The 27,884-nt window shown below is 41.6% G+C and overlaps 1 protein-coding gene across 4 annotated transcripts in view; it reads right to left on the bottom strand.

The window, feature by feature from the left end:
- Nucleotides 1–27,884, bottom strand: part of LOC139801712 (contactin-4) — a 257,518-nt gene that overhangs the window by 97,051 nt on the left and 132,583 nt on the right. For all 4 annotated transcript variants that reach the window (XM_071756351.1, XM_071756350.1, XM_071756348.1 and 1 more), the window contains 2 exons: nt 6,383–6,509; nt 5,154–5,329 (listed from right to left, as the gene is read on the bottom strand). In XM_071756351.1, coding sequence (XP_071612452.1) covers nt 5,154–5,329; nt 6,383–6,509 — 303 coding nt within the window. The remainder of the gene's footprint in view (nt 1–5,153; nt 5,330–6,382; nt 6,510–27,884) is intronic.

Here is a 27,884-nt window from a genome sequence, read left to right as displayed (position 1 = left end):
TCACTACAACCACATTATTACTGTATTTTTTTGTGACTGCACTTCACGGGGCTGGGTCCTGTCTGCTAATTCAAACCTAATCATTATTTTAACTTCTATAAAACAAATTCTTTCTAATAAAGTCTGGGGAGGAGAAGCAGTTTTCCCAAACAATGGTGTGATTCCCTGTAGGTAAGAGTGTGGTAATGAAGAAGGGAGTGAAGAGTTTCTAAAAATTAATAACCTGATAGAGAAGGTCAAAGCTGCTGCCCCACCAGCCCACTTCCAGTCCCTGCTTTCACCTCCAAAGACACCAAGCCAGCCCAGCCTTAATTCCACACACAAAATCAACCATTTCTCTTCACCAGGGCTGTCTGCAGGAGGAGACTTTTCCCCTTTCATGTCCTCTCATCTGCCTGCAACCTGGGGCTCCTGGGGACAGCAGGGTCAGGGTTTGTTGCTGCTCCAGCATCCTCTGAGGAAACCTCTGTTCAGCCTCCTCACTCCTTTCTCCTGAGGTCTCATTTCTGCTCTAAAAATTGGTGTCTCAGCCCCCTGGACATTGCAGTATAATTGCCAACAGCACAGAGTTGTTAAATTACAGGTAAGAAGAAAACTCCTCCATACAAAATCACTGTGGGTTGGAAAAGGATTAGTTTCAGAGGAACATCTCTGTGCAGAGTGGGAGGAAGGACAAAGCTGTCCTCCCAGGGGCTGCCACCATGTGCAAAATGCTAAAAGACCCTGAAAAGTAGATCCCATTTCACTAACTGCCTGTGTTTCACAGACACAGAACTTTTAGGCAGTTCTTATAACAACAGGAGGGCAAAACAACAGTAGGACTGAAAACCAGCACCAATTTGAACTTGATTTTCCCCTTTGGATGCTCATTTCACATCCAACAGCACGTGACAAACGTTTGTGCTGATGCAGAAGGCAGTGACCACCATGTGGTCACTCACCCCCTCTCCAGAGAGTTCATTTTTAAACCACCATTCCTGCAGGCAGCACGGTCTCTGTGTGTTCTCAGGTTAAACTGCAAATCCTGCTGAGGAGTTTAGGGCCAAATTGAGTCTGGTTATCACAGCAGGGAAAAGATATTTCATCTAGCAGCACTGGAGATGTCTCCACAGGAGAAGACAGAGGTCACCTCCCTGTCCTGGGGAGTCATTAGCTGCCAGTGATAAAGCAAACACAGCTTGGAGACCACTGGGGTGGGGGCATAGGGTTGCTCAGGGTGACCCTCTGAACTGCTCCTGGAGACAGTCTTGAATGTCTGGTTTCAAATCTTTGGTAGTAAAAAACAAACTGTGGCCTCAGCCAAGTAAAATAAATCATAGAATCATAGAATGGCAGGTTGGAAGAGACTAATCCAACCTTCCTAGGTAAAAATAGTTTAAATGAGGTGGCCCAGCACCTCATTATGGGGAGTTAATCTCTAATTAGAGCTGTTATTCTACAGGGGCTTGTGACTCAGCAGCAAGTTAGGATGATAATGGCCACTGCTGGGGAGAAACCCATCCCACTCATCCCATCATACCCACATGGTCCTAATAAAAAAGATCTGGACAACACTTAGCAAAGAGTTACAAAGAAGGGGAAACCTTACTCTAGTCCTAAACTCCTTTTCCATCAGCTTTGCTCATTTTGGACAGGTTTGAGGGGCAGGCCCTTCTCTTCCTCACCAGCCATGGATTAAGCAAGAGGAAAGGCAAAGAGAGCAGAGAAGAATCACACACCATGTCACACATCAGCACTTCCAGGGAGGGGACAGCCACAACCTCCCTGGGCAGCCTGGGCCAGGGTACCAAAGCCTTGGAAGATGTGAAAGCCCTTGGGTCATTACCTGCACAGACTCAGAGTACAAGCATACTCTGGACTATCAGTAGTAGCTGCTAACAAGTAAGATCAGCACTAGGAGAGGCCACCAAAATAAGTGAAATTGAACCTTAATGAAGTCCTCCAAATCCACACTCCCGGGAAGGGTGTGCAAAGGTTCAGAAGGTGCTGTCCAGCTTCTCTAAGGATGGGCATGGACACTGCCTGGCACTGGGGACAGACAAGCTCTTAAGGCCTTGCCTGGCATTTCACTGGGAGATTTTATCCCTATGGAGAGGTGAGTATAAATGCAACTTTCAGCACCTGCATGCACTAATGCTCCATTTGCTAAATCATCTTGCAGTCAGTAGAAACAATTTGGCCAGGACACTCACTGAAGTCACATCCTGCTCACACTGTACCACCCTGCACTGCTCCAAGAGCTGCTCAGCACCTTCGAGTGGTGCCAAAGAGCAGAGGAGCTGAGCAGGCAGAACAACTCCCAAGTTCATCCCTCTCTGAGGGGTACAGCCCAACTCTGGTGCCACTGAAAATCAATACAAGTTTTATCTTTGCCTGAAACGGAAGCAGGATCCAGGCCACAGCAAACAGCTTTTATTGTGTGTCTGAAAGGGTGGGGACAGCTCTAAATTGCAGCATCAGAGCTGAGCTTCTTTCCAGGTATAACTTCTTATTGATCTCGGTGTTATTTCCGAACAGAAACTACAGCACCTTGAATAAAATTGTCAAGCTAAGCCCCATCCCCTAAAATAAAAAGCACATAATTTAATCTAGTTCAGCTGTGTTTTCGTATATCATTTTGGAAAAGCCATTATTTGAATCCACACTCAAGAGTTTAAAGCTTTTCTATTTTCTGAGAGCCTACAGAAGGTTTAGGGTATCATCAATCCATATTCTGTTCCTGTGGCACAGCAGATCCCTCACTTTCTGAAAATACGTTCAATTTAGAGACAACTAGTATTAGAAGAGGAAAAAAAAAAGGAGAAAAAAGAGAGAACAAGTTTGAAATGTAAAGGGTCTATCACAAAGCAAGTATTTGGGAAAAACATTAGCACTTCTATCTTAATGAGTTTGTAACCTAAATACATATTTGAAGGATTAAATTGCTGACCCTCTCTGACCTCCACAGGAGGTTGAATAGCTAGATCAGAGTTTAATCTTCAGTCAAAACTCTAGAGAAGAATAACACAGCCCTTGAAGGATGAACCAACATCTATTAACGATGCCCCAGGATTTAGAACTTAACCCCTGAGAGGAGGAACAAAAGCTCAGCCCCCAGACAGAAGCCTCCAAAGACCCAGCAGTAATCTGCCTCAAAAACAACAAGAGGACACAGAAACCACAGCACAGGCCCATCCTGCTGGAAAGGCACTACTGGGATGAAGAGGGAAGCTATGGATGGGTGAAGCAGTATCCAGAGTCTCCAAGCAAATGGCTTTCAACAGTTAAACCACAAGGTGTGACACAGCAGGAGGGAGAAATCAAGCTGGGGGGCTGGAGCTGCTCAGGGACTGCTGTGCCAGGGAGGTGCCAGGCAGGGGGGTGAATTCAAGGACAATAAAATTCAATCTTCTTATCATAGAATCAGTAAAACCAAATTTGTATTTGGTTAAGTACAAAACTTGAAAGATTTTTGCCTGATGTGTCATTCATCCAGAAAGATAAATTAATCATAGAACATCAGGTTGGAAGAGACCTCAAGGATTATCTGGGCTAATCTTTCTTGGCAAAAGCACAGTCTAAAGAAGATGGCTCAGCACCATGTGCAGCTGAATCCTAAAAATGTCCAGTGCTGGGGCTGACAGAACTTAATAAATAATTTTGTATATGATTCAAAGAGAAAGTGTTGAAGGCTGATGGTTTCTTAATTTTTGCACAGAATTTTCTACACTTGCCAGCATCTGGTTATTTACTGCATTACAATTTAATTAAGTGAGGAAGTTGATCTATTTCTACAAAAGTAGTGAGGGGCAGCTGCTCTTGCCAGCATCACCATCCTCCCTCCTCCACCCTCTGAAGCCTGGGACCAGCACCTAAAAGCTTCAGCCTGGTACCCAGCTTGTCCCTAAACGACTGACTTCAGTGAGCAGTATGACCCCAAGCAGTGCTTTGCTCTGAATGATGCTTCCCAGGCTCCCCCTGACAGCTACAGGCAGCCAGGAGCTGTAGGACAGGCCCTGCTGTGAGACACATGGTCTCCTGAGGAGCACATCACTGAGGTATTTGTGAAGGGATCACCTTGACACCCTGAAACCTGGAGTGATGAGATTGGTCTGAAGGAAGCTGTTCATTACCCATCCAGACTGAAAATGCACCTTCAGTCATGGAAAAATTCAAGCAGGTCATAAGCAAAGGGATAATATACTGTAAACTATGTAGGGAGACAGAGGACTTTACTCACAGTGATATTTCTTATTACAAATCACCTCTCTATATTGTGTGTTTATTGGCATTTGTACCTTTTTTATTTTTCATAGCTGCAGCACATCAACTTCTCTTGCCAGTCAGTGAAAAACATCTTTCATTAAGCTCTGCTGAAAGCACAACTCACTGTTACTGATGGCTCCATGTCTGCCACATGCACATGAGGCTGTTCCACAGCAGGTCCTGCTGGGATTACTGAGCTGCCATCTACACCCCTCCCAGGATAACAGCACTGAGAAACCATGGAGGTGATGGATGAACACACCATCTATCTATTCTCTGCCTTCCCCTTTTCACCTACATGAGAAAACAAGATGACTCATGATCCTTTCCCCCTCTCTTAGGGACTTTAACCTCACCTTGAAATGGCTTTTTGTAATTTTGTGCCATGCTAATTCACACTGAGCCCTTTGGATTTTGTTAGCTTTCCACAAGAAGCTGCAACTTTGAATTTAACACAAAATAAATATGAAACAGCAGGTTTTCCCCTTTACACACAGAGCTACAAAACACAACCTGGACCTGAAAGTACTTGTAAAGAAGTACTGAAATACAGGACTTGTGAAAACTGTCAGTGTGAATTTATTCCTGATGAAGCACATGCCCCTTCATATATTTTGAAGCTTTGATTCTCCAAGGAAAGGAAAAAATCAATGCTGAGATGCCATTCACCAGATGCTTTCCTAGATGGTCTCTTTCTCAAGAAATAAGACATCTCACCCTTCATTCTACATATAATATTAGCTGAACAGTCTTAAACCAAGGTGTCTACTCCTCATTCTCATTTCCTCCCTAAATCCAGGTGTTTACTCCAAGAACAGCTCAGAGAATTCAATGTGAGGCATTAGGAAAGGTCAGAAGAGGGTTGCTGAACAGCTCCTAGCAGGAATGCAGGCTGTGTTTTTACTTACAAGCAAACTGAAGCTTTGCTGCTCTGCTGACAATCGTTCCAAAGGGGTTTGTTGCTACACACTGGTATGTTCCAGCATCTTGGGTTTTATTGGGATTATTGATCAACAGGTTGCCTTCCACCAGGCTGTAGCGGTAATCCATCCCCGTGTCAATACTGGTTCCATTTAGCTTCCACCTAGGGCAAAAAACCCCAAAGTTAGATTCTTCTAATATTAACGGATACTCTTGGCTATTTGAAAACAAAACACGTAGTAAATAAATATTTTAAGCAACTTTGTCTGCTTAGTAAGAAAATAATTTTTTTTTAAGCAGGAAAATGCAAATTTCTTGCACAGTATCGAAATATTCCAGTATTTAACTGAAAGAGCAATATCCTTGACATATATTTCAGTCTCTGATCTGATTAATGCTTCTGCAGTTGCCAGTGCTGCTGGCTCTTTAGAATTAATCATTTTGCAAAGGGAAGTCCCAGAAATGGGATCTTTAAACCACTCAATTCCACTGAGGTTTCTTTTCCTCTCCTGACTTGTTGGCCATTTGTTTTTAAATTTAAAAAAATTCACTCACAGCAGAGGCTGTGACAAACTGGGGCACTGAGAAATTCCAGCACCCAGTTACAGCAGCTCTCATCTGCACCAGCCCTTGATGGAGCATATGAAGGAGCCACAGCCCCACAGCAGCATTAATGCCTTCACCAGAATAGACAGAGAAACCACCTCAATATTCTTGTGCCAGTCAATACCTGGAATTTATGGCATTAAATAGTCTTTATGGCATTAAATAGTCAGTCGTGCCAGAAGACAGCACAGTGGCCAAGGTCTGATGCCCTGGGATATACTTTGGTGAGCAGAATAAGGCTCTAAAGGAAAAATACCAGCAGCCTAAATGATTTTCAGCAGCGGCATCACCATGGCAGTTTAGCATCTTTTGTCTAAGGGTCCCACAGTAATTACTAGAGCTGAAAACAATTAAGAGCTTTGCCCACATTTATGGAAAAGGAAGCCAAGACTGTTTATAACCACTTTGTAACCTTTTTGAACTCTTGTCCAAATTCTGCAATTGCACTGCAATATGGGGTGATTTCCTGATGTCTTTTTCTCTATTATCAGCATTGTGCTCAGCTCCAGGAGCATCACTGACATACACAGCATGCTACACACAGGAGAAAGGCTCCTGGGGGATGCTGCTGTAGAGATGCTGCTAAAGAATAGTTAAACATTCAACAAACCCAATGGTTGGTCTGGGATTTCCTTTCACTTCGCAGCTCAGCTTCACTTTCTTTTCCTCTGAATCCAAGGGGAAGATCATGCTGCTGGGCTCCTGAAGGAAAACTGGCCCGTGCAGTGTGTTGTCGTCTGCATTAAACAGAGGAAAAATGTGACAGATACTTGGTGAAATATCCATGTACCCAGTGTTAAAATATAAAACAACATTTTAGCAGCCAGAGACTGTGCATGGTTCAGCCCAGAAAAGATGTGATAATGAGAGTTTTGTTGTGGGATTTTGGTTTTGTTTTGCTTTTCAGAAAAGCCAGCTTTTTTCCAAAAGCCATTGAATCTCACATGGAGTCAACACTCACAAAAACATTTGTGCACTAGACTAGGAGTTGAAACTTTACCCAGAGCTCAAAGAAAGGGGAACAAGCATGATCCTATTGTGACACCAGAGCTCACTTGTTTCTTTAGTTCCCTTTTAAAATACTGAAATACTTCCTCAAAAAACACCCCTCACTGTCAAACACAGCAACAGAAAAGACTGTTGCCAGAAGTCCATATCAATGGACGCACAGGAAATTTGAGTCTAATGGTCAGATGAAAACGAAGAAATAAAATATAAAGGTGATGGGATGTACAAAAAACTAAGAAAGGAACGAACAGCAGACAATGCCTATTCCTGCCAGGAGGAGGGTGCAAATGAATGTGAACTGCTCTCATATTCCCCAACACTGAGAAATCAACTGGACTTATTAGGGACAGAACAATAGCTCTTTCCTCCAGGGAGAAAATTCTGTCATCTCCACAGAAGGATTTCAGAGAAAATCCACCAGAAAGATTATAAAGGAGCAACCTCTCCCCTGTGTCAGCTCCCTCAGGTACCACCACAAAGGAGACTGCACTAAGCACACAGTCATATCGTGGGTATTTATCTTTATTTTTAATTATATGCTAACAATATCTAACTGAGAGTCATTTATTATTCAAAACACATTTCACATAAGCTCTGGCTTTAAATTATACCTGAGTGCAACTTACTGTTGCTGGCACAAAAAGATAATAATAATCATAAAGCATACAAGGGCTAGATTATGATATCCTGACTTGTTTCTGAGACTCAGGGCTGCTTCACTCCTTAAACGGGCTCAGTCACTGTAAGAAAGAAAATCTGGCCCATGAAAGATTCTTGCTCTGAGTATTATATTAATAGGTTTGAAAACAAAAGAATTATCATTAATTTTAATTTCTCTTGGTTTTCTAACTGTAAAATACTTAAGCTGGGTTGGTGCTTGGGCTCTAGGTGAGAGTCATTTCAAGCCCCACAAGGAAGGAGGACTTTGTTTTTTATGATTTTCAGCAGCTGCTGGGTAACCTGTGATGCTCCTTATGTTTGTTACTGTCCTGGGAAAACACAGTAAGTAACCTTCCCAAACGAGCCAACTGCTGAGACACTCTCCCAGTGACACATTTCATTTTTCTGAGTTACGTTCCTTATGCCCGAGCCCAAAATGAGTTACCCAGGATGAACACCGAGCTGCTCTCAGCTTTAAACAAGTTGCAAACAAGATTGGTTACCAGAAAGCAATTTTTTAATTTTTTTTTTTTTTTTACCCTTGTCAGATGAAACAAATGTACTACTGCTCTGGTCTGCTTCCCTTGAGAGAAGTGTGTTTCTTTCAGTATGATACAGGATATAAGAAATTCCAGTAGATTGCATGATAAAAGAAACATTTTTAAATGCAGTATGAAGTCTATGTCCATATGCTGTTGGGCAGAATGTGACAGATAATTTAGAAAAACATTCTGTTATCCTAGCTTAGGCTGAGATATATGTTGGGTTTTTTTCCCCCTAGTGAATCACAAAATCTATTAAAAAAATGCCAGATTAATTTAAATATATTCCAAATGAAGACTCTATTTGCTGTGTCCCTCCAGTACCTCAAAACTCAAGAGCAAACACATCCAGGAGAATGCTAAATGCTTGTCCTCTTTTTTTGTGCTTTTGAGGAACTGAAACATGAAGAATGTCAGCTGAGGTTAATTCACAGGAACAGGTGAAACTATTCCTGTTCTCTCTGAACATTAAGCCTGGTGACAGATATTGTTACCTAAATAGAACTGCTTTAATTTTCATTGAAAGTTATGGTCAATTTGAGAGGTTTAATTGAATATTCCACACTGTAGGGAAAGATAATAACTAAACTGGAGAGAGAGTTCTTGGAGTCTATCCAGTATAAATGATAAAAATCCTTGCCTTGTTTGCTGCCAAGGGAATTGGTTTCTGCTATGTGTGCTGCTGTGTTTTCATACAGGGCTACAAATCAGTCTTTCTTCAAGACAAAACTGCACCTTGGGAGGAGCAACTCTTCAGGAAACTGGGAAATGGACAAGAGAGTTCAAGGGCATGGCTGATTAACTCAGCAGCCTGCTCCTCAAGGTTAGGAAGCTGCATTACATCCTCCAGAGCAGGAAAAGACTAAATTGGGTGGCTCAGTCCTTACTTTCCCCTCTCAGTCCTATTAATCCACAAATAGTGCCAGTGGCTTGAAAATGAGTAATACATCAAGTTTTTGCACAAGATAGTTTGACTACAAATAATTCCATAGAATTCCCAATAAACAAGACCATTCAAAAGAAACAAAAAACGTATTTTAAAAAAAGGCAGATTTAACAAGTCCTGTACTAAGTGTTACCTTTAAGGGAAAGGCCTTGTAGCCGTGCATTTCTGGAGACAGTCTCCAGCCTTCCCTCCCCTCTTGGGCTGGCAATTGTTTAATTTTAAGATTAATAAAGAGAACAAAAGAACAATATTCAGATACTGCCATCAGGAGCAAAGCTGAAAGGAATGATGAGGCTCTCTCCCTCCTTCTCATCACTCTCATCAGTGGGGTGTTTGGCAGCAGCCTGCAAGTCTCCAACAGAGCCTGTGAACCAGATGGCTCCTCCTGCTAGCACCTCTCCTTCCTGACACACTTGCATTTCCCAGGTCACTGCTAAACCAAGCAGCAGAGCAGATTAAGCAGAAAGCTGTGCTTGTGAGGTGACACCTGATAGGCAAGCATCTGATACCCAAGCTCAAAAGCAGTGTCCGATTTTCCTCAGAGACAGTAAATGCAGCCATAAAAACCCAGAGGCTCAGGAAAGAGGAAGAAATAAATTTTCACTCTTGTAAATGCAGGCATGGAAGAGCTCCAGAATTTGAAACGGAGAGAGTAATGGCATTTGACTTTGTTTACAAATGACCCAAGTATCTGGAGCAGTTTGAATGAAAAGCAGGACTAAGTACATCCACCCCAACACAAATCTGCTCTGAGCTCCAAGAGAAGCCTATCAGGAGGGTCAGGAGCCAGCCCACCAGCTGCTCTGCCCAGGCCCTTCCTGCCATCCTGTAGCCAAGGTGCAAATGCCAACCCCGGGTCAGGCTCCAGGAGCTCACCTGGGATGCCTCCCATTCAGCCTGCCTCTCTGTACCACAGAATTTCACCTATTTAAATTCCAATTCAAATGCTCCGTGATGAATTCTAGCAAACATCAGCAAGTTAGCACGTTTTAAATAAAATCTTGCTACCTGCTCCACAAAAGCAAGCACGTTCTCCCTGGGCCTCATCTACTGCTGTGTCTAGACAGTTGGAAGGAGGCAATTCCCAACGCAGCGTAATGAGTGACTTGTCCTATGACAAAAACTGTATTTAACAGAAAGTAATTTGTGTTCTCTTAGCAAGTCAACAGCCTGATTTTCATCACAGATGTTCTCTTCAGGACATTTCTCCAGTACTGCAGCAAATGACAAGTTTTTTTCAGCAAGCAGCTTTCCCCCTGAGTCATCATCACAGCTACGTCAGGAAAATAAACAGATCAAGTTGCACTGCTCCATTAAGGATTATTGCAGCCCATGACAGAGCTATGAATAATTATAAGACAACACCAGTAATAACAGGAATAATACCTAAGAGAAGAACACTGAGACATCTGCAGGTCCTCTGCCAAAAGATCAGTCACAACAGATAACACAGAACCAGACACTTGGTCATTAACAAGCAGGTTACTGGTTGATCTCCAGTGCTAAAGTGGTAGAAATGACAAAAGGGATCTTTTGAAATATAATTTAGAATCTATAAATAAGAGTCAAGCTTGTTCTGATGTTTTATAATTTAAGATCAAGTCTTGAGGAAATAATTCAGAATTCTATATTCAACCTCAGAAACACAAGGCTATGACAGGAAATTAAAATACTGTCTTCACCTAGCACAATGCATCTATTGTTGCCAATGGGCAGTAATAATAAGAATAAAAAAACCAACCGTATTTTTCTTCTTGAAATAGCAAAGACATACATTCTGGTTTTGAGATGAAAAATATCTTAGTTTCACCAGGGTTCTCAAAAGCTGTTGCTCATAGCACATTTGTTCTGAATGTGTTCAAACACACTCTGCCACTAGGAATAAGAATACTAAACCTGTATCATCTAAAAACCTACTGCAAACTCCTTGTTCCTCTAGACATAATTACTGGATACAGCTTAAAATACAGCCTTGTTGTGTTATTATAAACGTTTCAACAGTCTGTACTAATCACTCATTGATTTATTAGCAAAATTTAAGGTGCTGATATAATTGCTGCCTTCCAAGAACAGATATCATTACTGCAAGATTTTCAGTTGAGTATGACAAGGACTATAAAGCTGATTAAAAAAAATAGGCAGCAATTGTGGGTTCGTGTGCATGTTTAAAACACATATTTCCTGAATGAACCCTGAACTTCAATTGGTTTTAATCTTTCATGCAGTAAGGCAGGTGTGCAAAAGGCAGGCTGACTAATGCTGTCCTCACCCCACCAGTGGACAGAAAACATTATGAAATACTCATCTTGATAAAGCCTCTTTCCTTTATAATCCTGGAGCCTCAGAAAAGAGACATCCCTGGGGCAACAACCTATAATCTCTGTATCATCTATTGCTTGAAAAACAAAGACAACTCTGGCAATGTGCACAGGCACTCAATTGATTGAGGAGCCCAGCCCTGCAGAAACCTTCAAGGTGAAAAGAAGTCTCTGACTCATTGCTTCAAGGTGAAGCCTGTTGTTTTTTTTAATTTTGTTTTGTTTTCAGGTTTAAGTACATTAGCAATTGAGAGAAGTAAAGCTGATTCCTGCCAACTTTTTACCTGGCTATTTACAGAGAGGTTTAGGCAATGGATTCCCTTCTCAAATATTTTTGAGTAAGCAGACTGAATTCTTGGTGCCTGGTGAGGGATGCAGCACTGCTCCAGGGTAGCAGTGAGCAGGGAATAATCACTCTGGCACATCTCAAAAAGACGGGTAACTTGATTTGCACTGTGTCACTGGTCAGAAAATGCATATACAGTGGTTTGGTTTGTCAACAGGACACTGTAAATCTGCTTGTTCTGGGTCACAGGCACACGTTTTGCAATTATGGCAAGAAAACACAACACTGTGTACCAAGAGAATCCATCGGGGATGACTTTGACATTTAGTTGCATAATATGAAGAGATGTCGTGCTGAGAGCTCTTGGCACAAGCCCTTGCTTATGCCTGGAGCAGGAAGCTCTGCTGTGTAATTATGGGAATATTGGGAATGCTTCCCCAGGAGACCACCACCCAACCATAAATGGTCTGTGGCTGCCCTGAATGCAAGCCTGATGGCATCTGGGTTTAAACAAAATCAACTTATTCAGGAGAAAGAGAGTAATTTCTCTTTCAAAGTATTACAAAGAGGTAAAAGGAAGCCCTTCCAGCTGTCCTTGCTGCCCTGTGTGCCCTCTTGACGTGCCAGGTGCCACACTGCACCACAGCCCAATGCTGGGCAGGCTCCTGCCATGGATGGGAAAACCTCATTAGCTCTTCCCACTGCTGCTAAAAGTATTTAATCCTCTAAACAGGATCCAATGCTATAATCTCCAGCTGGTTACGTTATATAAATAGATTTAAGGCATTTAAAGTCTGCTGGTGGGACACTGAGCGGGCACCTCAGTGCAGTCCATTCAAATCAGTGGAATTGCACCAATTCGGGGCACTTTGGAGGAACTGTTGGTTTGTTTGTTTTGTCGGGGTTTGTGTTTATTTGGTTGGGTTTTTTTAGTTTTTTTCTAATGTTTCTGCAACCCTCAGCAAAGAAGGAACAAAAAGTGCTCCTGCTTTCCAGCAGGAAATTCCCTGCACAGAGAAGCTGTGGGATGTAGAGAAGCTGCTGCACCTCTGCTGACCCAGACACCCCAGCCTCCAGCACAGCGACCTGCAGCACTGACTGAGACCCTCCAACTCTTTTTCTGGAAGTCATCTTTTTTCCCCATTTATTCTGCTGGGTCATCCCTGCAGAGGAACCAGACCTGAATGCACACAGACACACAAACACCAGATCCCACATGAATCCCACATTAAAATTAACACTGCTGAACGATCGATGTGCAGCTTAAATCAAGTTCCTGCAGTTCAATCAGGAAAACATCAAGAGAGCAACCAGGAGCACAGTTTGTGCAATCTCTCCATGTATACCTTGTATCCCTTTAATTTTTAAAAAATGCTATGAACTTTAAGTAATGCAGCAGGGAAAAGGTATCAGTAACAACTGTCAAGCACCTGACTCACACTGCAATTTAGCACCCTCAAACACTGCTCAGATTGATGACATTTCAGGGTAAATACTTTTTTTTCTGATGTAACACTACTAGTTAGCTTTCAAACATTTCTTGCTCACTTTCCAAGAGCAGGTTACTGGGCTTTCCCCAGAGCTAGAGTTCATCCCTAGTGGTGCACTGAAAACCACCTCCCAAGCATGTCTTTGGGAAGAGAAGCTCCTTTTTCAGGTGCTTCTTGTAATAGGAGAAAACTGCTCCCAGAAACAGTCCTTAATGCAATACAACCACAAAGAGCAGCAACTACCAAAAAATGCAGCTTATCCTAAGAATAAAATTTCAGTTTTCTTTGCTTATGGAGACTTCTGGTTCTCAACCTGGAGAATGCTGATGCTCCAAACACAGACAATATGCAAAATGCAGCACCCTGTGAACAAGCACTTCAGACTACACTGCAAATAGAATTTCTAGAAACAATCTGCAAACCAGAGTCACTGTGACAGGTAGGACAAGAGTCTCCCAAACCTTCCAAGGCCTTCCCACTCTGTGGTGACCAAGGAGAAGCCACAAAGACCAAGCAGTGCTGCCACTGACTGACACACAGTGGTTTCTAGGTGTCCTCTCTGCGTGCCTGCATGGGGATCTGCCTGCAACCTGTCACCCAGAGGCACTGAGGATAAACACAAAATAATTGCATCTCCAGAGATGACATCTAGCCAGTTTCTCCCCAAGAAGGCTCTTGTTTTGTAGTTAGACAAAGGACATGAGGAAAAGCTCTGAAGAAGTGTGCTGTGCTAAAATAACTACAGATGTAAGAGAAGAAAATTCAGTATCAATGAGGAGAGCAAGTCAACAGTCAATGGGAAGGGAGACCATGGATATTTCTTTATGAAAATATGAAAACTCATCTGAACAAAGCCTATTACTTGATAATTAAAAACCAAATTTATGTTATAATTCAAAAAGGAATTGTTTCCTGTGTTGATGTGATCCAGTGAAACAGATCAGTCATTACCTCATGTCCACTTCTGCCAAACTAATAGGTTGCTGAAGCCTTTCTAAAAGTTAGAGGTTAGAACTCCAGCCCATGCTAAGTATTTTCCTCTTTGCTGCGTTTTACTATAAATACCCCAGAATGATGCTGAGATAGGAGGTGATTTGCATGACTCATCTGAATGCTGTGACCATCTGCAGCGCTTGGGCAACTGGGAGACAACCAGCTCCAGGACAGTGGGTTGGTTTTTTTTCTTTTCGTAAATTACAAGTCAGAAGTTAAAAGCAAGAGAATTAAGGAAAATTCTGTAATTTCATTCTAATGAAGAGCAGGCTTAATGGGTAATCAAAATAATGTGCACTGCTACAGCAATTTTTCCATTACAATTTAAAAAAATAATGGCTTTGCCTGTTCTGAAAATTAAGGATTGTACTGGATTGAGAATGCACCACAAAGAACTTCCTGATTGGTTTCTCAGATGCCTCAAAGACAAATAAGAATTTCTGTAAGCTGCTTTTTATCTGGAACAGAGAGCTTAGGTATTAACTTCTTCAAGAAAGACACCACCACACTCTATAATGAAGAATATGCAAAGTAATTAAACAGAAAATAAGTCTTTATGGATGGCTTTGGTAGCAATTTGCTTCTCGTCAGAGCACTGTTCTGCAAGCAGCAAAAAATCAAAGCCATGGAGGAAGGACGGAGTTTCTCTTGATCTGTTTGCTCCTCAACTCTCTGTACCTGAGAGTGCTTGAAATGAGAAGTGCCACTGCTCCAGGCTTGTAAGAGCAGTGAGGAGGCAGCCCAAAATAGTTCAAAGGCACGAGAACGAACACCTTTTATAAAACTGCTGCCTTTAAAAATATGCAAGAGATGGAAATGATAATACATAATTAATACATGTGAGAATATACAACAAAAATAGTGCTGGGCTGTCTGCTGACGCATGGTCACAGCAGCATTACAATAGTACAGCATTAAAAAAAAGGGCCCAGCCAGGTGGGTAAACAGGATGTTTTTTTTCATGTGGGTCTCAAACGTTTGTTACCATCAGACCTGAAATACACACATCCTTCATTCTTCAATCATAACCTATCTTATTTACTAAAGAGATCTTTGTCAATATTGGAAATGCAAAGCATCACAGCTACCTGTTTTGCCTGCACCAGCATAAAACACAAGCATCACATCCTTTCAACCTGATTTATTACACTGTGTAGTTTTTTCCAAGACTGAGTACTCCACCACATGAGAAGTTTGCTCATCACTCATGAACTGAGCCTACAGTCTATTCACCACCTGAAGAGCAGCACCCAGGGGGTTTTAAACACCCCTTGAACCTTGCCTGTGACCAAGTCACCTGGAGCTGGTGAAGTGTTTGCCTAAAAACTGGTCTCAAGTTCTCCACTGCATTTTCCTCCATCTCTATCACCCATTAGAAAAATGTGGATTTCAACTGCAATCAAGTTGGTGACCGAAGGTGGTAAGGCTTGAATTAAGCTTTAAAATTCAAAGAAGGTACTCTAGCTAGACAATAAAAAATTAACAAAAAATATTTTATAGACCTTGCAGACATTTGCAGCACAGTGACAACACCTTCTGCATGGTACTGTATGAATGAAAACACACTCCTATAATTAGAACAGAAATTGACCGCAACAGCCCAGCTGTTAAAGCCATGTGTGAAATGCTGACTTCATTGACACCTCAAGACGTTTCTTGTCTCTCCAATAAACATCCTCTAATTAAGGAGATTTTTTCCTTTTATGAAATCAACTACTAATTAATTGCAAAATTCTCCAGAGTTAAGAGCTTGTAAGGTGCTTTTTTTGTTAGCATTGCTACAATTGTAACTTCTTATTTTCTCCTTTGAACTACTATGTAAACTTTTCCCTAACTCTTTGTTCAGTATAACTCAACCCTTAACTTCTCCCAAGTAAGCAACAGCATGCTTGTTACTGTCACAGCAGCGTAACTTGCCTTACCGCTAGAAAAGAATTGGAAGTAAAGCACCCTGTGACGGTGTCTGTCTACATGGTAATACAGTAAAAAATTTCCCTTAAATATTTCTCTAATCCCACCAATGATTTTTCATCTTGCTGGGTTTATTCAGTGGAAAAAGCAGCAGGCTCCTTCTTGAATAAGCTGAGTTCTATCTCCTGAAGGAGAGCAGAGGTACTGAGGTGAGCAGCTCAGCCCAGGCCTCCCTGCTGTGCACCCACCATGAACCCCAACACCCCACTGGGACACCAGCCCTTTCCTTGGGGAACTCCTGGCCTGCCCGTGCTCCCCGCAGCTCCCACCTCCCCTCCTACAGCTCTGCCAACTTCCAACTCACAAAAGCAAAACCCTCTTTAGAACCAAAATAAATACTAATTTTAAATTCAATGTACCCTGACAGCAAATAAGTTTGCTGTGCTTACTTCAGCATGAATAAAAAGCCCGCAAGGAGACTCCTACATAAGAGTGTATTTACAAGTTCCATTACCCACTGGAGAGATTGATGTAATAAACCTATAATAAAAAGCCTCATGTTATGGATTTCTCTAATGTTTCTTATCAAACAGCCTGTATTATCCTGGCTTGTGTTTTCAATTTAAAATAGGTTTTCAATAAGTGCCTTAGAGCTAGAGGTCATTTTCACTTAGTTTCCTGACACGCAGGGATGTGTACTGTCTTTTCCTGCCCTAAGAAACTAAAAGCTGTTTGTAGCTTGGTCAAGTACAGTTCACAAAGTAGGCAGACAGAGAGATTAGAGAGAACAAAAGGGGGAACATCTTATTTGAATACCTATTTGTATCTTACAGCCACAGCCAAAGATACCAGGAGCAGAAGCACCATTACACAGTTTATTTTTATTACTAAGTAAAAGGGTGTAGTTGTTCCTCGTGGAATAAAGCCAGCACACAGAAATTGTTTTGCCACCAATTGCAACCTTATTTGTATTTCATACTGTCTTGCTTCCATAAAACTGAGGTGTTTCCCCTGACCTGCTGGCAGACTACCATGAACCTACAGTAGTTACTTCTTTTGACAGAAGTAGCACAAAATTCCACAAAAACTGCAGTGCCTGGAGATGCAGGCAATACCTAAGTACCTGTACCCATTTCTTTTTTTTTTCCCCTGGCACCAGATTTAGCGTATAACCAATAACTGCTAATTAGGATCCAGTGCAATTTACCTTAGGACACATTTCAAATGCAACATAAGTAGGAACATATTTTCTTCATTTACTATATCACTGAAATACACTTGGTTTTATTTTCAGTTCTCAACCCAGCACTTTGAAGCAGCTTCCTGGGCCTGGGTAAGCTGATTCTTAGCTCATCTCCCTTTCATTGACACAATTTCTGCTAAAGCCTCTTGAATTAACCCTTCAGCCCCAGCACAATCTACCCACCCCAACCACAGCCTGGCTTTTCTCTGATCTCAGGGGACACTGGACAAGTAGCCCAATTGTCTACTGACGTCAGAGACTGGCACTGTATGGATTTTTAGGCTTTGCATGTCAACTATTTGTGATTATTTTTTTTCCTTTGTAATCAAGTCTTCCTTTCATTAACCACTCAATAAAAGACCAGAACTCCAAGACCTCTTCCTTACATAGAAAGAATAAAACTGTGGGGTTTTTTGTAATATATTGCATGTGCAATGGCAGTGAGTGATATCCTGCAGACAGTTAAGATTCAGCAGAATAAGCTGCTCAAAGCGTTGGAATCAAATAAAAGCAGGGAGGTGTGTTTAGGCAAACATGAAGTAAAGTAGTTGGGTGTTAAATTGAAATCAAGAGCCTTAACTTTGACAAGAACAGCAGATACCTCTGCCCTCATCAAGGGTGAAGGGCACTCCAAAGTGAGCAGCAAGCTTAGCACTAGAAAAGGTTAACAGTAGGTAGAGCTTCTTGTACATCAACTGATGCACCAGACAGATGGGCAGACATCATTCCAAGGAATAGAAGGTTCCTTCCAGCCATTACAGGAACACAACTAAACATCCCTTAAAAACTCAAGGACACTTTGAAAATTAAAAATAAAACAAAACAAAAGCACCCTTGTGTATATATGTAAAGTTGCATCACAATTTTCTCATCCTGTATGGAAGATGAAGTTTGTGCACCCCCACAGGATGATCAGACAATGCCAGCCCACTGAAGGTGGCACATTTTTCACTGTGGCAGCTCACCAGCAGCACTGTGTCTGTACCCTTGCTGCTTTCCAGCTGCTGGGTAACCCCTGCATCATTGCATCCTAACTGTGTGATGGAGACATCCTGCCCTGCCTCATCTCTGCTCTAAAATCACCTCTGAATGGAAGGACTTGAGGTCAAACCACACTGTGGAGCTTATGTGTGTCTTACATGCAACATTTACTGCAAGCTTCAAGTGACACTAAATGAAGACACCATTAAATGTTTAATGGAGCCTTTCTCACTGAGGCAGACCACGGTTCACTTTCCTTTTTATCCACCAGACCGTAACAACATGGTTCAGGCTGCCACCCACCAGAGAGGGCCCAGGCTATTCTAACTGCCTGTATTTTCACTATACTGAAAAATCACCTTAATTTCAGTTTACTGTTTTTTTAATGACTCATCAATCCCTTTGATTTTCCCTCCACGGCTAGTAGATCTCTGCTCCCAAACTCAAAATAAGCTGTAAGGGAAGCAGGACTACAACCTGTGTGCCTCACACATGCTGGGAACAAACTGCCTTCAGCACATTTAAATAAAGATTTGCCTTGCTGACTTTTCAGCCCTGGTGTTATCTGCTAAGCATTCTCACAGCCCAAGGGCTCTCAGTTCAGCCTCAGCAGCTCTGAAACTGGAACCTGGAGGTTTGGAGCCATGGATGGAAAAATCCCTTCAGCCAGTGCCTCGGAGGAATGACCAAGGCACTTCACATAGATTTTATAAGCAGGGATTGTGCCAAGTTGTTTGCAATTCAAAGCAAAACTGGAGCATTCCTTGGACTATGTCTGTAAAAAATCCCCTCTGACTAGCTAATAGAATTGTAGAAGTCTACTGGAAGCTGCTAAAATTGTACCTAACAACGTGCTATTGTTTTCACCACTGCTTAGCACTTCCCCATTGTGCTGAAACATGGGGAACTGAGGGTATCGGAACACTTCATAAATCAGATCCCTCTCCTGGTCCTCTTGCTTATCTTCTGCATTTCTGAATGCAGACTGAAAAACACTGAAAAGGATAAACTGCAAGTGAGGACTCCACACCTTTGACAACTGAAGTCAGTACAGAACAATCAGTCCTAAAGCTCACATGATCCACTAAATACTCTGCAATGAAAATTCTACAGAACCTTTGGACCTCTACAGACCTTAAGCAAGATGCTTACTGCGTTTGCTTGAGTCAGCTTAAATATATCATTATTTTTGTAACACAAGGTAGTTTTCTTTTGATTGCCTTTTCCCATGTTATTTAATAGCCTCTAAAAGGAAGAGGATGCTTAGGACCAAGTTTTAATGGAACATCTTGAACAAATTATAATAAAAGAAAATTTGAATCCTTGATAATTTAAGTGCTATTTTTTACTACTAATGTGAATTCAACCCTAACAAATTAAAACAGGGAGAATTAATTGGATATGCAAATAAGATTATTCAGTATATAAATCTAATTACATAGCAATTTGCTTTAACAGCATGAAAAGGAAAAAAAAATGTTCTTTGTAAATTGATTGTTTTAAAAACCACCTGTAGCACAACAAAGTGGAAAGGCTGTATCATAAAGGTACTCATTGTCAGCATAAATAAAAGAGGGTATTTGAAGATCTCATCAAGAGTACTGCTTTAATGGGCACCCTGCTTAGTCTTCTGATTTACAATATTCCATTCTCAGTTTTCAAACACATACCAAAACACTGCCTGGACTTCTGTGCTCCCTCCTAGCAACGAAGAGATGCAAACAAACCATGCTCATCTTAGAAACATGAGGTGATCCTGGTCTCAAACCCTGATTTTTATGTGCTGGCACAGAATGATATTCCTGCCTGAGCACAGAAAAGCAGTGGCAAGGGACACTGGCAGGCTGGGGTGGCACCAGAGGCACAGCAGACCTTGCCAGAGGTCTGCACCACACACATGCTGGTCCCTTTCAGGTTTCTGTCACCTTTAGAAAACAAAAAGGGACAAAGGAATAATTAGCAGAGGACCACACTTGAAGGAAGATTTCTCCAGGGAGGGGGGAAAAGCCTGTTAATTTTGAGCCGTTTTGTGTCCAAGAAGCAAATTACACAGATAGTCAATTTACTTCTTTGAATAACTACTTGCCAGTAAGAGGAAAAATTATACATGAGATAACTGGAACTGATTAAGATACAGAATAGCTGACACCATAATTACTGCCCAGTCTGCCATCTCTGATAAAGAATCCCAATCACCCATTTTCATTGACTGTACACTGAATTTAGTCATCTAACTCTGATTCCTTGATTCACTAACTGGGCATCTAAAATAATCCGAGTAAACAATGCTCAAACTGTGCTCCAAAATATAAGAAAGGGAATACAATGTTTACGTTGCTACAGAAAACAAATATTGAGATCAACTTACCAAGGCCAGGAGTAATTATTAAAGAAAACTACAGTCATATGAAATCTGAGCTGGATACATATTGAGATACATTTTCAATACAATATCAACATATTGAGAGACATTAAAAAATTAGCTTATGGCCATGAATTGCAAAGGGAGCAGGAGTTTTAATGAGAAAAACTCCTCAAAAATCAATGTGAAGTCATAAATGCACTCATTTTAAATAATAAAACTGGCTGTGACCTGGGGGCATGGGAAGTGCTGCCTCATTCACTGCTATACTGATATGAAAAGTTACTGCTTCTGAGGCTGAAAAGTCAAAAAAAACTTGGGTTTTGAAAGTAGCAGCTGGATCCAGACACACTGCAATCCCTTCACAGGCATCCTCTGCTCCACCATATAATTGCTGTACACACACGCTGCAGCCTCACTTCAGGGGAAAACTAATGTGATCTTTAATGCAGCCAACCCTCCAGTGCAGGATGCACAACACAGAGGATTAAGTTTCTCATCATCTGTATCATAGCTTCTTCAGGGAAATCAGACAGCTTTCTAATTAACCACCCCCCACACACCCACTCCTACACTCCTGCTTTGAATGCATGTGCTGAACCATAAACACCCAATTCTGAATTATATTAGCAAGCAGGTGGTGTTTATGCTTGTCCTCATATGTATTCTTCTTGTTTTCTAATACAATGCAAAAAGAAAAAAAAAAGGTTCACTGAGACCTATTTTTTTTCAATGCTCATACTACTGAAAGTGACTGTCAAAATCCTGTAGGTACTCTTTTATCCTTCTGCATTTTAAAGGATTTTATGGAACTTAAAAAAGAACTCTATATTTTATAAAATTGACTTCTAAAGAAATTTGCAAGGCCGTGTCTCTTTCTACAACTTCTCTGCTGCAGGGGAAATCTGATCTCATTTCTAATGGAAATGCTGAGGTTTACAAATTAGCACAGTCTGACACCTCGCCCCCTTTGGCATGTTCCCTTGCAAAATCTGGTCACCCACCCTTGGTGCTGTTTTCTCCTTGGGTTTTGTTCTGCCTCTGTCTGCCTTTTTTTGGGAAGTACAATGTATCAAAAATTAATGACTCTCCAGTCTAAGCCCAAACAAACAAACATTTGTAGGTAAACATTTTTATGAGCTAAAGACAGTTGCAAAATAAGCACAAATAAACTCTTCCTGGAACAAAACTCCAATCCCAGCCAGCTGATCCGTGCTCCCACCCAAGTGAAGGCTCTCCTGGTGCTCAGTCCCAGCACACTGCACTCCTGGAGGACTGCCCTGGCAGTGCCGCAGCTGAGCACTGACAATAAATGCAGATTTAGTGACACAGAGGGACTTTCTGTCACTTTGCTTCTAGATGGAGTTTGCTTGCAGCATTTATTGTATATTTTAGATCTCATTTATAAAAAAGGATAGCTCAAGATAAGCATTACACTGCTACAGAGATGCTGGTAATACATTCATATGCTTTAGTTAATACATTTTTCATTACAGACTGGATGCTATCACACTTGTATAGTGAACCTAATACATTTATTCTTATTCTTATTCCTTCCAATGCTGTGTGGCAGCCACACAGTAGCTAATGAATTTACATGAGATCTTCTGAAGTCTTCAGAAACAACTAATAGTTTTTAAACTACTACATTCCCCTGTTCAAAGTAAACAATGACTGCAAGGGACAAGACACAACTCCAGCAGAGTATGTCAACAGGTCTTCTGCTGCATCCTCCAGCACTACTCAGCAAAAAGGTGGAAAGGTGGAAAATGCTTTGCTCTTTTCTCTAAACTTTTCCACTTTCCTGCTGCCTCCAGCAGCAATACTGGGGCAGCCAAAGCAGCTCTCTGGAGGACACATCAGCAGCTCGCTGCACTGCCAGGGGTTTTCTAGTTGTGAACTCGGTTCATGTCTATACTCAGAGCCTCACTGCAGGCACATGAGCTCCTTGAGGTCCTCCCGATGTCCGTGTAACCCCGGGACATGTGGAAACCAGGAATGGCCCAACCTGTGCTCCCGATGGGCATGGACACACAGAGCTGCACCCCTGACCCCTCCTCATGCTGCAGCAGTCGGTCACAGCGACTGAATTGATGAGAACCCAAAGCAGGGAGCAGCCCCCCAGCCACCCCATCCCAAGCCTCTGAGCCCCTCTGCCCCAACGCTGCAGTTCAATTCCCTTCATACAAAAAAGCTCCCAAAGAATGCAAAGAGAATTAAAGCAGACAAAACCACAACAAAAATCAAGGTAAAACTCAAGCTTTCCTACAGGAAACTATTTTAACCACATCTCTGTCCTGCTAATTATTAAACACAGGAAGATCTTGGCTTTTAGAATTTTACTGATTTCACTGGCACATTTTATCAGCTGTCACATTAGAAATGCCTTTTTTTTTTTTTAAGCTGTGTTAGGACATCTCTTAAATTTCATAAAATCCATGTAACTGCTGTAATCTTAACTGCTGTATTTTCATACGTCTTCTCCTAAATACTAAAGAAAGTATTTTTACTTATTTAGTAAAGAAAGCAATAAAATGCCAGAGAATGTCTACACTTAAAAATAACAAGTGGTGGTTTGGTGGTTTAGTTTCACCAGTAATTGGATGTCACATTAAGAAAAGTGAAATTAAAAAAGCGTTAAAAGCCTCTGCCATCCTTTTAAACACAACACCTTGCAAGAACTGTGAATGCTACTGCTGACTCCAAAGTGTAAGACCTAACAGGCTAACAACCTTTCACAAATCAATCCTGCAAAACACTGACAGGCACATTTAGCTTGTATTGCTGAGAAAAACCAACACTATAAGCACATTTTACACAAAGCAAGCATGTTTCGAAACCAGCACAGCCACACCTGCACAGAAACACCAATAGGTGTGGGAACAAACTGAAATAAGTACTTCAAACCAAATCTTAAAAGTTTGGTACAACACCACTCAAAAAAAAAAAAAAAAAAAAAAAAAAAAAGAAGAAGAAAAATAGCAATTGGACTGCTACTGCCTGCAATGATGCTGTTACCAGTGCCTGACAACTAAGGTGAGGATTTCGCTTCCCCAAATCCCAGAGATTCCTTTCGACCTCTTCAAAGTGCCCAAGCAGTACAGAAACATTAGCACCTCAGCCACAGACATGCTGCACTCCATGCTGCAGACATGCTACAGATGTTTGCAGCTGCAAGCTCACGGAAAATTGACCCTGAACTCCTGCAGCCCTGCCCATGGTTTCTTCATCTTCTGCCTCTGGGCTGCACTGATTCCTGAATCAGCTCGGGGTGCTCTAAACACTTAATGCAATAGTGCACTGAAGACAAGGTTGACCTGCTTTCTCTCTCCCTCTGGGTTTGATCTGATTCCTGAGGACATACACATAGGGAGGAAGTATATTTTGTTTGTTTTTACAGCAGATCTCATTGATTTTCAACATAATTTCCACTTCAGAATGGAATTCACTATTTTTGTGTGAGATAAAACACAGCACTGAGACTCAGCAGTTCAGCACCCAGACAAACCAACACGGACAATTCCCTGTGTCAGATCCTGCTGACAAAGCAGTTTGATTGTACAAATGAGCTCTAAAACCTTCACCACTATAACATCCAAGTGCTCCCTTTCCTGTATCCTCTGGTGTTTTAATTAATGCAATACCTGTCAAATGTTGCTATTTCATGATGAGAGAATTGTACGCTTTGTTTCACACACGTTTTCTGTCCTTTAGATTCATCTGCATGCATGTACATTTCAAAAAGAAGCTTTAAATGCAGTCTGGATTATGAAGTAGCAACTAAAATTGAGCACGGAATTCCTCTTTCAGTGCTTTTCAGACATGGAAATAATTTTAAATGGTTCTAAAGATTCTTCCCTAGTTTTCCTCTATGCACATATGGTAGTATTAGCTGTACCTTTTCCTTTGTGCCTTTCCTTCACAGTCCCCTGGCCACATGATGTAACCCATGCTCACTCTTGCTGCTTCTCTCTTGTTGCCATTTCTCAGGGGTAAAGCTCCAGTAATTCATCACTCCTTTGCCACTTCTGCAGCCAGAGCTGCAGAGAACACCTCTGTGAACAAACAACCATCCTGGTTGTTTGCACACTTAAGAATTTTCCTGCCCTTTGACTTCTTTCTTTTGCTCACTGCTGTTTTGATAAATAGAACTGTGTCCCAGTAACCATCACCCAGTGCTGCACTGCAATTACCACCAAGAGGAGTGGTAACTAATTACAAGAATTCTATGATTCTAATTATGAGATTACTTGGCAATTCATAAACTGTAAAAAAGATATACCTAGTGGTGAAGTACAGGAATCATAGAAAAGAACAGCAAGACAGAGGAAACCAGAATGGCAGAACATGCAAATCCAGAATCATTAAAACAGAATAAGCCAGCTCCTCAGCTGATTGAAACTGGCATTCTTTGACACAAGTCAATATAATGACTTGCACTAGTGGAGGACTGGGGGTATCTGTCAGGTCTGACAAAGCTTTTCCTTCTCAAGCAGTCTGGGGGCTGCAGAATGCTGCAGGGAACGATGGGGAGGGTGATGCTGGAGCATCCATAAGGATGCTTTCCAGACAGAGCAAGTACATTTCCACAGCAAATTTGCACAAAACAAAGCTTTTCAGCTTAACCCACTCCCATCAGCACTGATCCCAAGTGCTTGCTGATACACAACTGCATAAGGACACCACGTGGATCAAACACAGGTGAAACATCTGTTGCACACACTGGTGCTAAGCCCACTGAGCAAACCCAACAGCAGAGCTCTGACAAATTATAAACTCACGTGACAAATCTGCCTCCTAGTTCTGGGAGCTTGTAAGACAGGCACATTAAATGAGCAATAAAATGCAACTTAATGGGGTTGATATTAAATTAGTTTCAATTATCAAACCCCACTTTAATGAAATGAATGCCTGGCTTATGTCCAGGATTCACGTAATTTACACAAGAAAGCACCAGGTTCTTTCTCCCCCTACTAACTGATGGCATGTCACTCCTCTGCCTTGAATTAGGGAATAATATATTATATAAGTTATATATTCTATCCCAAGTACATGAACGTACCAAGAAAACCTGGAAAAATGAAATCAGGCAACTTCGTGCAGAAGGGCAGTAGAGAGGAAGAAATGTGGCTGTTAAACTTGATGAAGCAAAGTCAGTATTGACAAATTTTGGAAAACTCTGCACAGATTGCTTTCCAATTAGTTGTTTGAAGAATGTTATTACAACAACTAAGACAATAAACAGAGAACCTCTGCTTTTCCATAAGAATAAAAAGAGGACATAGGCTTTATGATATGTGGCAGGCTATTTAGACATTGCAAGTAAGAAAAAGAAATGTCTTGCAGCTGCACTGTGCACACACTGGAAATCAGCTGCCCTGTTTTGAAACGAGCAGCTAATGTTAGTGAGCACAGATTAATGAGGACCCAGTGCCTGTCCTGCCTCCCAGGAAAGGGAGAGGGGACCCAGGGGAGCCCACTCCAACCAGCCCCACTACTCACATGTGAACAAAAGGAGAATCTGCAGAGGGTTTTTTTTCAACTTATAAAATGAGAGATGTAGCCACTGCTGACAACTGTTGTTAGCCACTTGACTTGAGAGTTGCAGCTGGGCTTCCTGACTCAGAAGAGACATCGTCTTTATATTGCTACAGAGAGCATTTTTATTCCAGTTGAGGAATGCTTATTTCAGTCAGAATTTCATTACATGCTGAACTGCCTTTTAGACTTGTTTTTTTCTCCTTATGCACTTCAGTGTTCATAACCCAGAGGGACTGAAAGAGCCAACACCTGCAAACATATACACTATAGTAAGAGAATCTTCCAGCTCACTCTCCTCCAGGAGCCCTGGTCACAGCTGGACCCCCCAGGCTGTCTTTCAAGACTCTATCAACCCCTCCCCATTCCCAGTTCTCCCTGTTTGATGTCCACAAGAGATTTTTTGGAGTCTCTTTCAATTATTCTTTCAGAGCTGTCATGTTAGCCATCATTTCTATCCTGGCAGTCGTTCCACTCCTCAGCCTGCACTCTTTCCAACTTTTTTTTCATCTCTGCCTCTTACTTCTTCCCTCAGGAAGAAAACCACGAGAACTTTCCTTAAGCCTTTCCTCCTAGTATTTTTGTTTTTTTTTTTTACTTTAATCTGCATGAAGTGTCATCCCTTTCAGTAATGTTTGCCACTTCAGAGTTGCCTGTATTTACATAGCCATGGTGTACCCGTGCATCAACCATAAAGCAGGTTGGAAACCAGTGGCACACCACAGGTACCAGACCCGCATTACACATTCAAGTGGATCACAAAACCATAACAAATGTGTGAGGTAAAGGAACATGAAATTTCAAGTTACTGCCAAACTGCCACAACCAGGGTGTCAGTAGGAAAGCCCAGAAATATAACAGGGAGAATATTTGTTTCATATGTAATTCCTGCTTTGAGACATGATGAAAGACAATGTAACATAGATCACTGGTAAGCAATTTTTCTGTGGCTGAGAAAGTGTTTCTCATCTTCATCCCATGTGTGCCTCCAGCTGCCTCCAGACCCTTTTTATCTTGCTGTGTCTTCTGCCTTACTCCCTGCTTTCCCAGAAAGCCCAACCATCAACCTGCCTTCTTTCAAGTCTCTCTTCAGATGTTTTCCCGTAAAGCCCACACAGCACCAACCTTGAGAAAATGGCATTTCACGTGGACCATATGAAAAAGGGAAGGAGAGTGAATGCTACAGGAATAAAGCTTGATCTGGCTCTCAGCGAGTGTCCAGTAACACAGACAGCAAGCCTGCAGGGACAGGAATAATTTGTTCTTTCAAGTCTCACTGAACACCCATTATATTATCTCCTTTCCACAAGCAAAAACAACGATAATACTCTAAACTTTGTCAGGGATCTATTTCACAGCCATGAAGGCTCAGACAGTATGAATTAAAAGACGGTACCGGAGATATTTCAGACACGAAGAAGCAATTTGTGCTGCACTCAACATGTACTGGACAGAGTTGAAACTACTTTCTTCTTTCAAACTATGCAGTACTGGCATAAGATATTTTATAAATCATGGTTTTCTTTAAAACAGGTAGAATCTTCAGATGTTTCAACTTGGAAAAGCAGAATTGAGACATCACCATAGTAAGATATATTTTTCATCCTTTCACTGACACCTGGGAAGTTCGAGTTGAAAGTCACCAACTTCAGCTGAAGATCCTGAACACTGGCTGGTTAATTAACTGCCTGTCTCATTCATTAGCTATGTCTGCAGTACTCAGTTATACACTGTTGTAATGCTTGCCTTGCTTTACAGTCTAAATATTACAATATAGACTATTTAACAATTGTGTCTTAGTTCAATTTGTGACATTAAAACAAGTATTTTCTTG

Source organism: Heliangelus exortis, chromosome 12, assembly GCF_036169615.1.
Source record: "Heliangelus exortis chromosome 12, bHelExo1.hap1, whole genome shotgun sequence".
Lineage (NCBI taxonomy): Eukaryota > Metazoa > Chordata > Aves > Apodiformes > Trochilidae > Heliangelus > Heliangelus exortis.
This window is presented reverse-complemented; position numbering and strand designations above follow the sequence as displayed.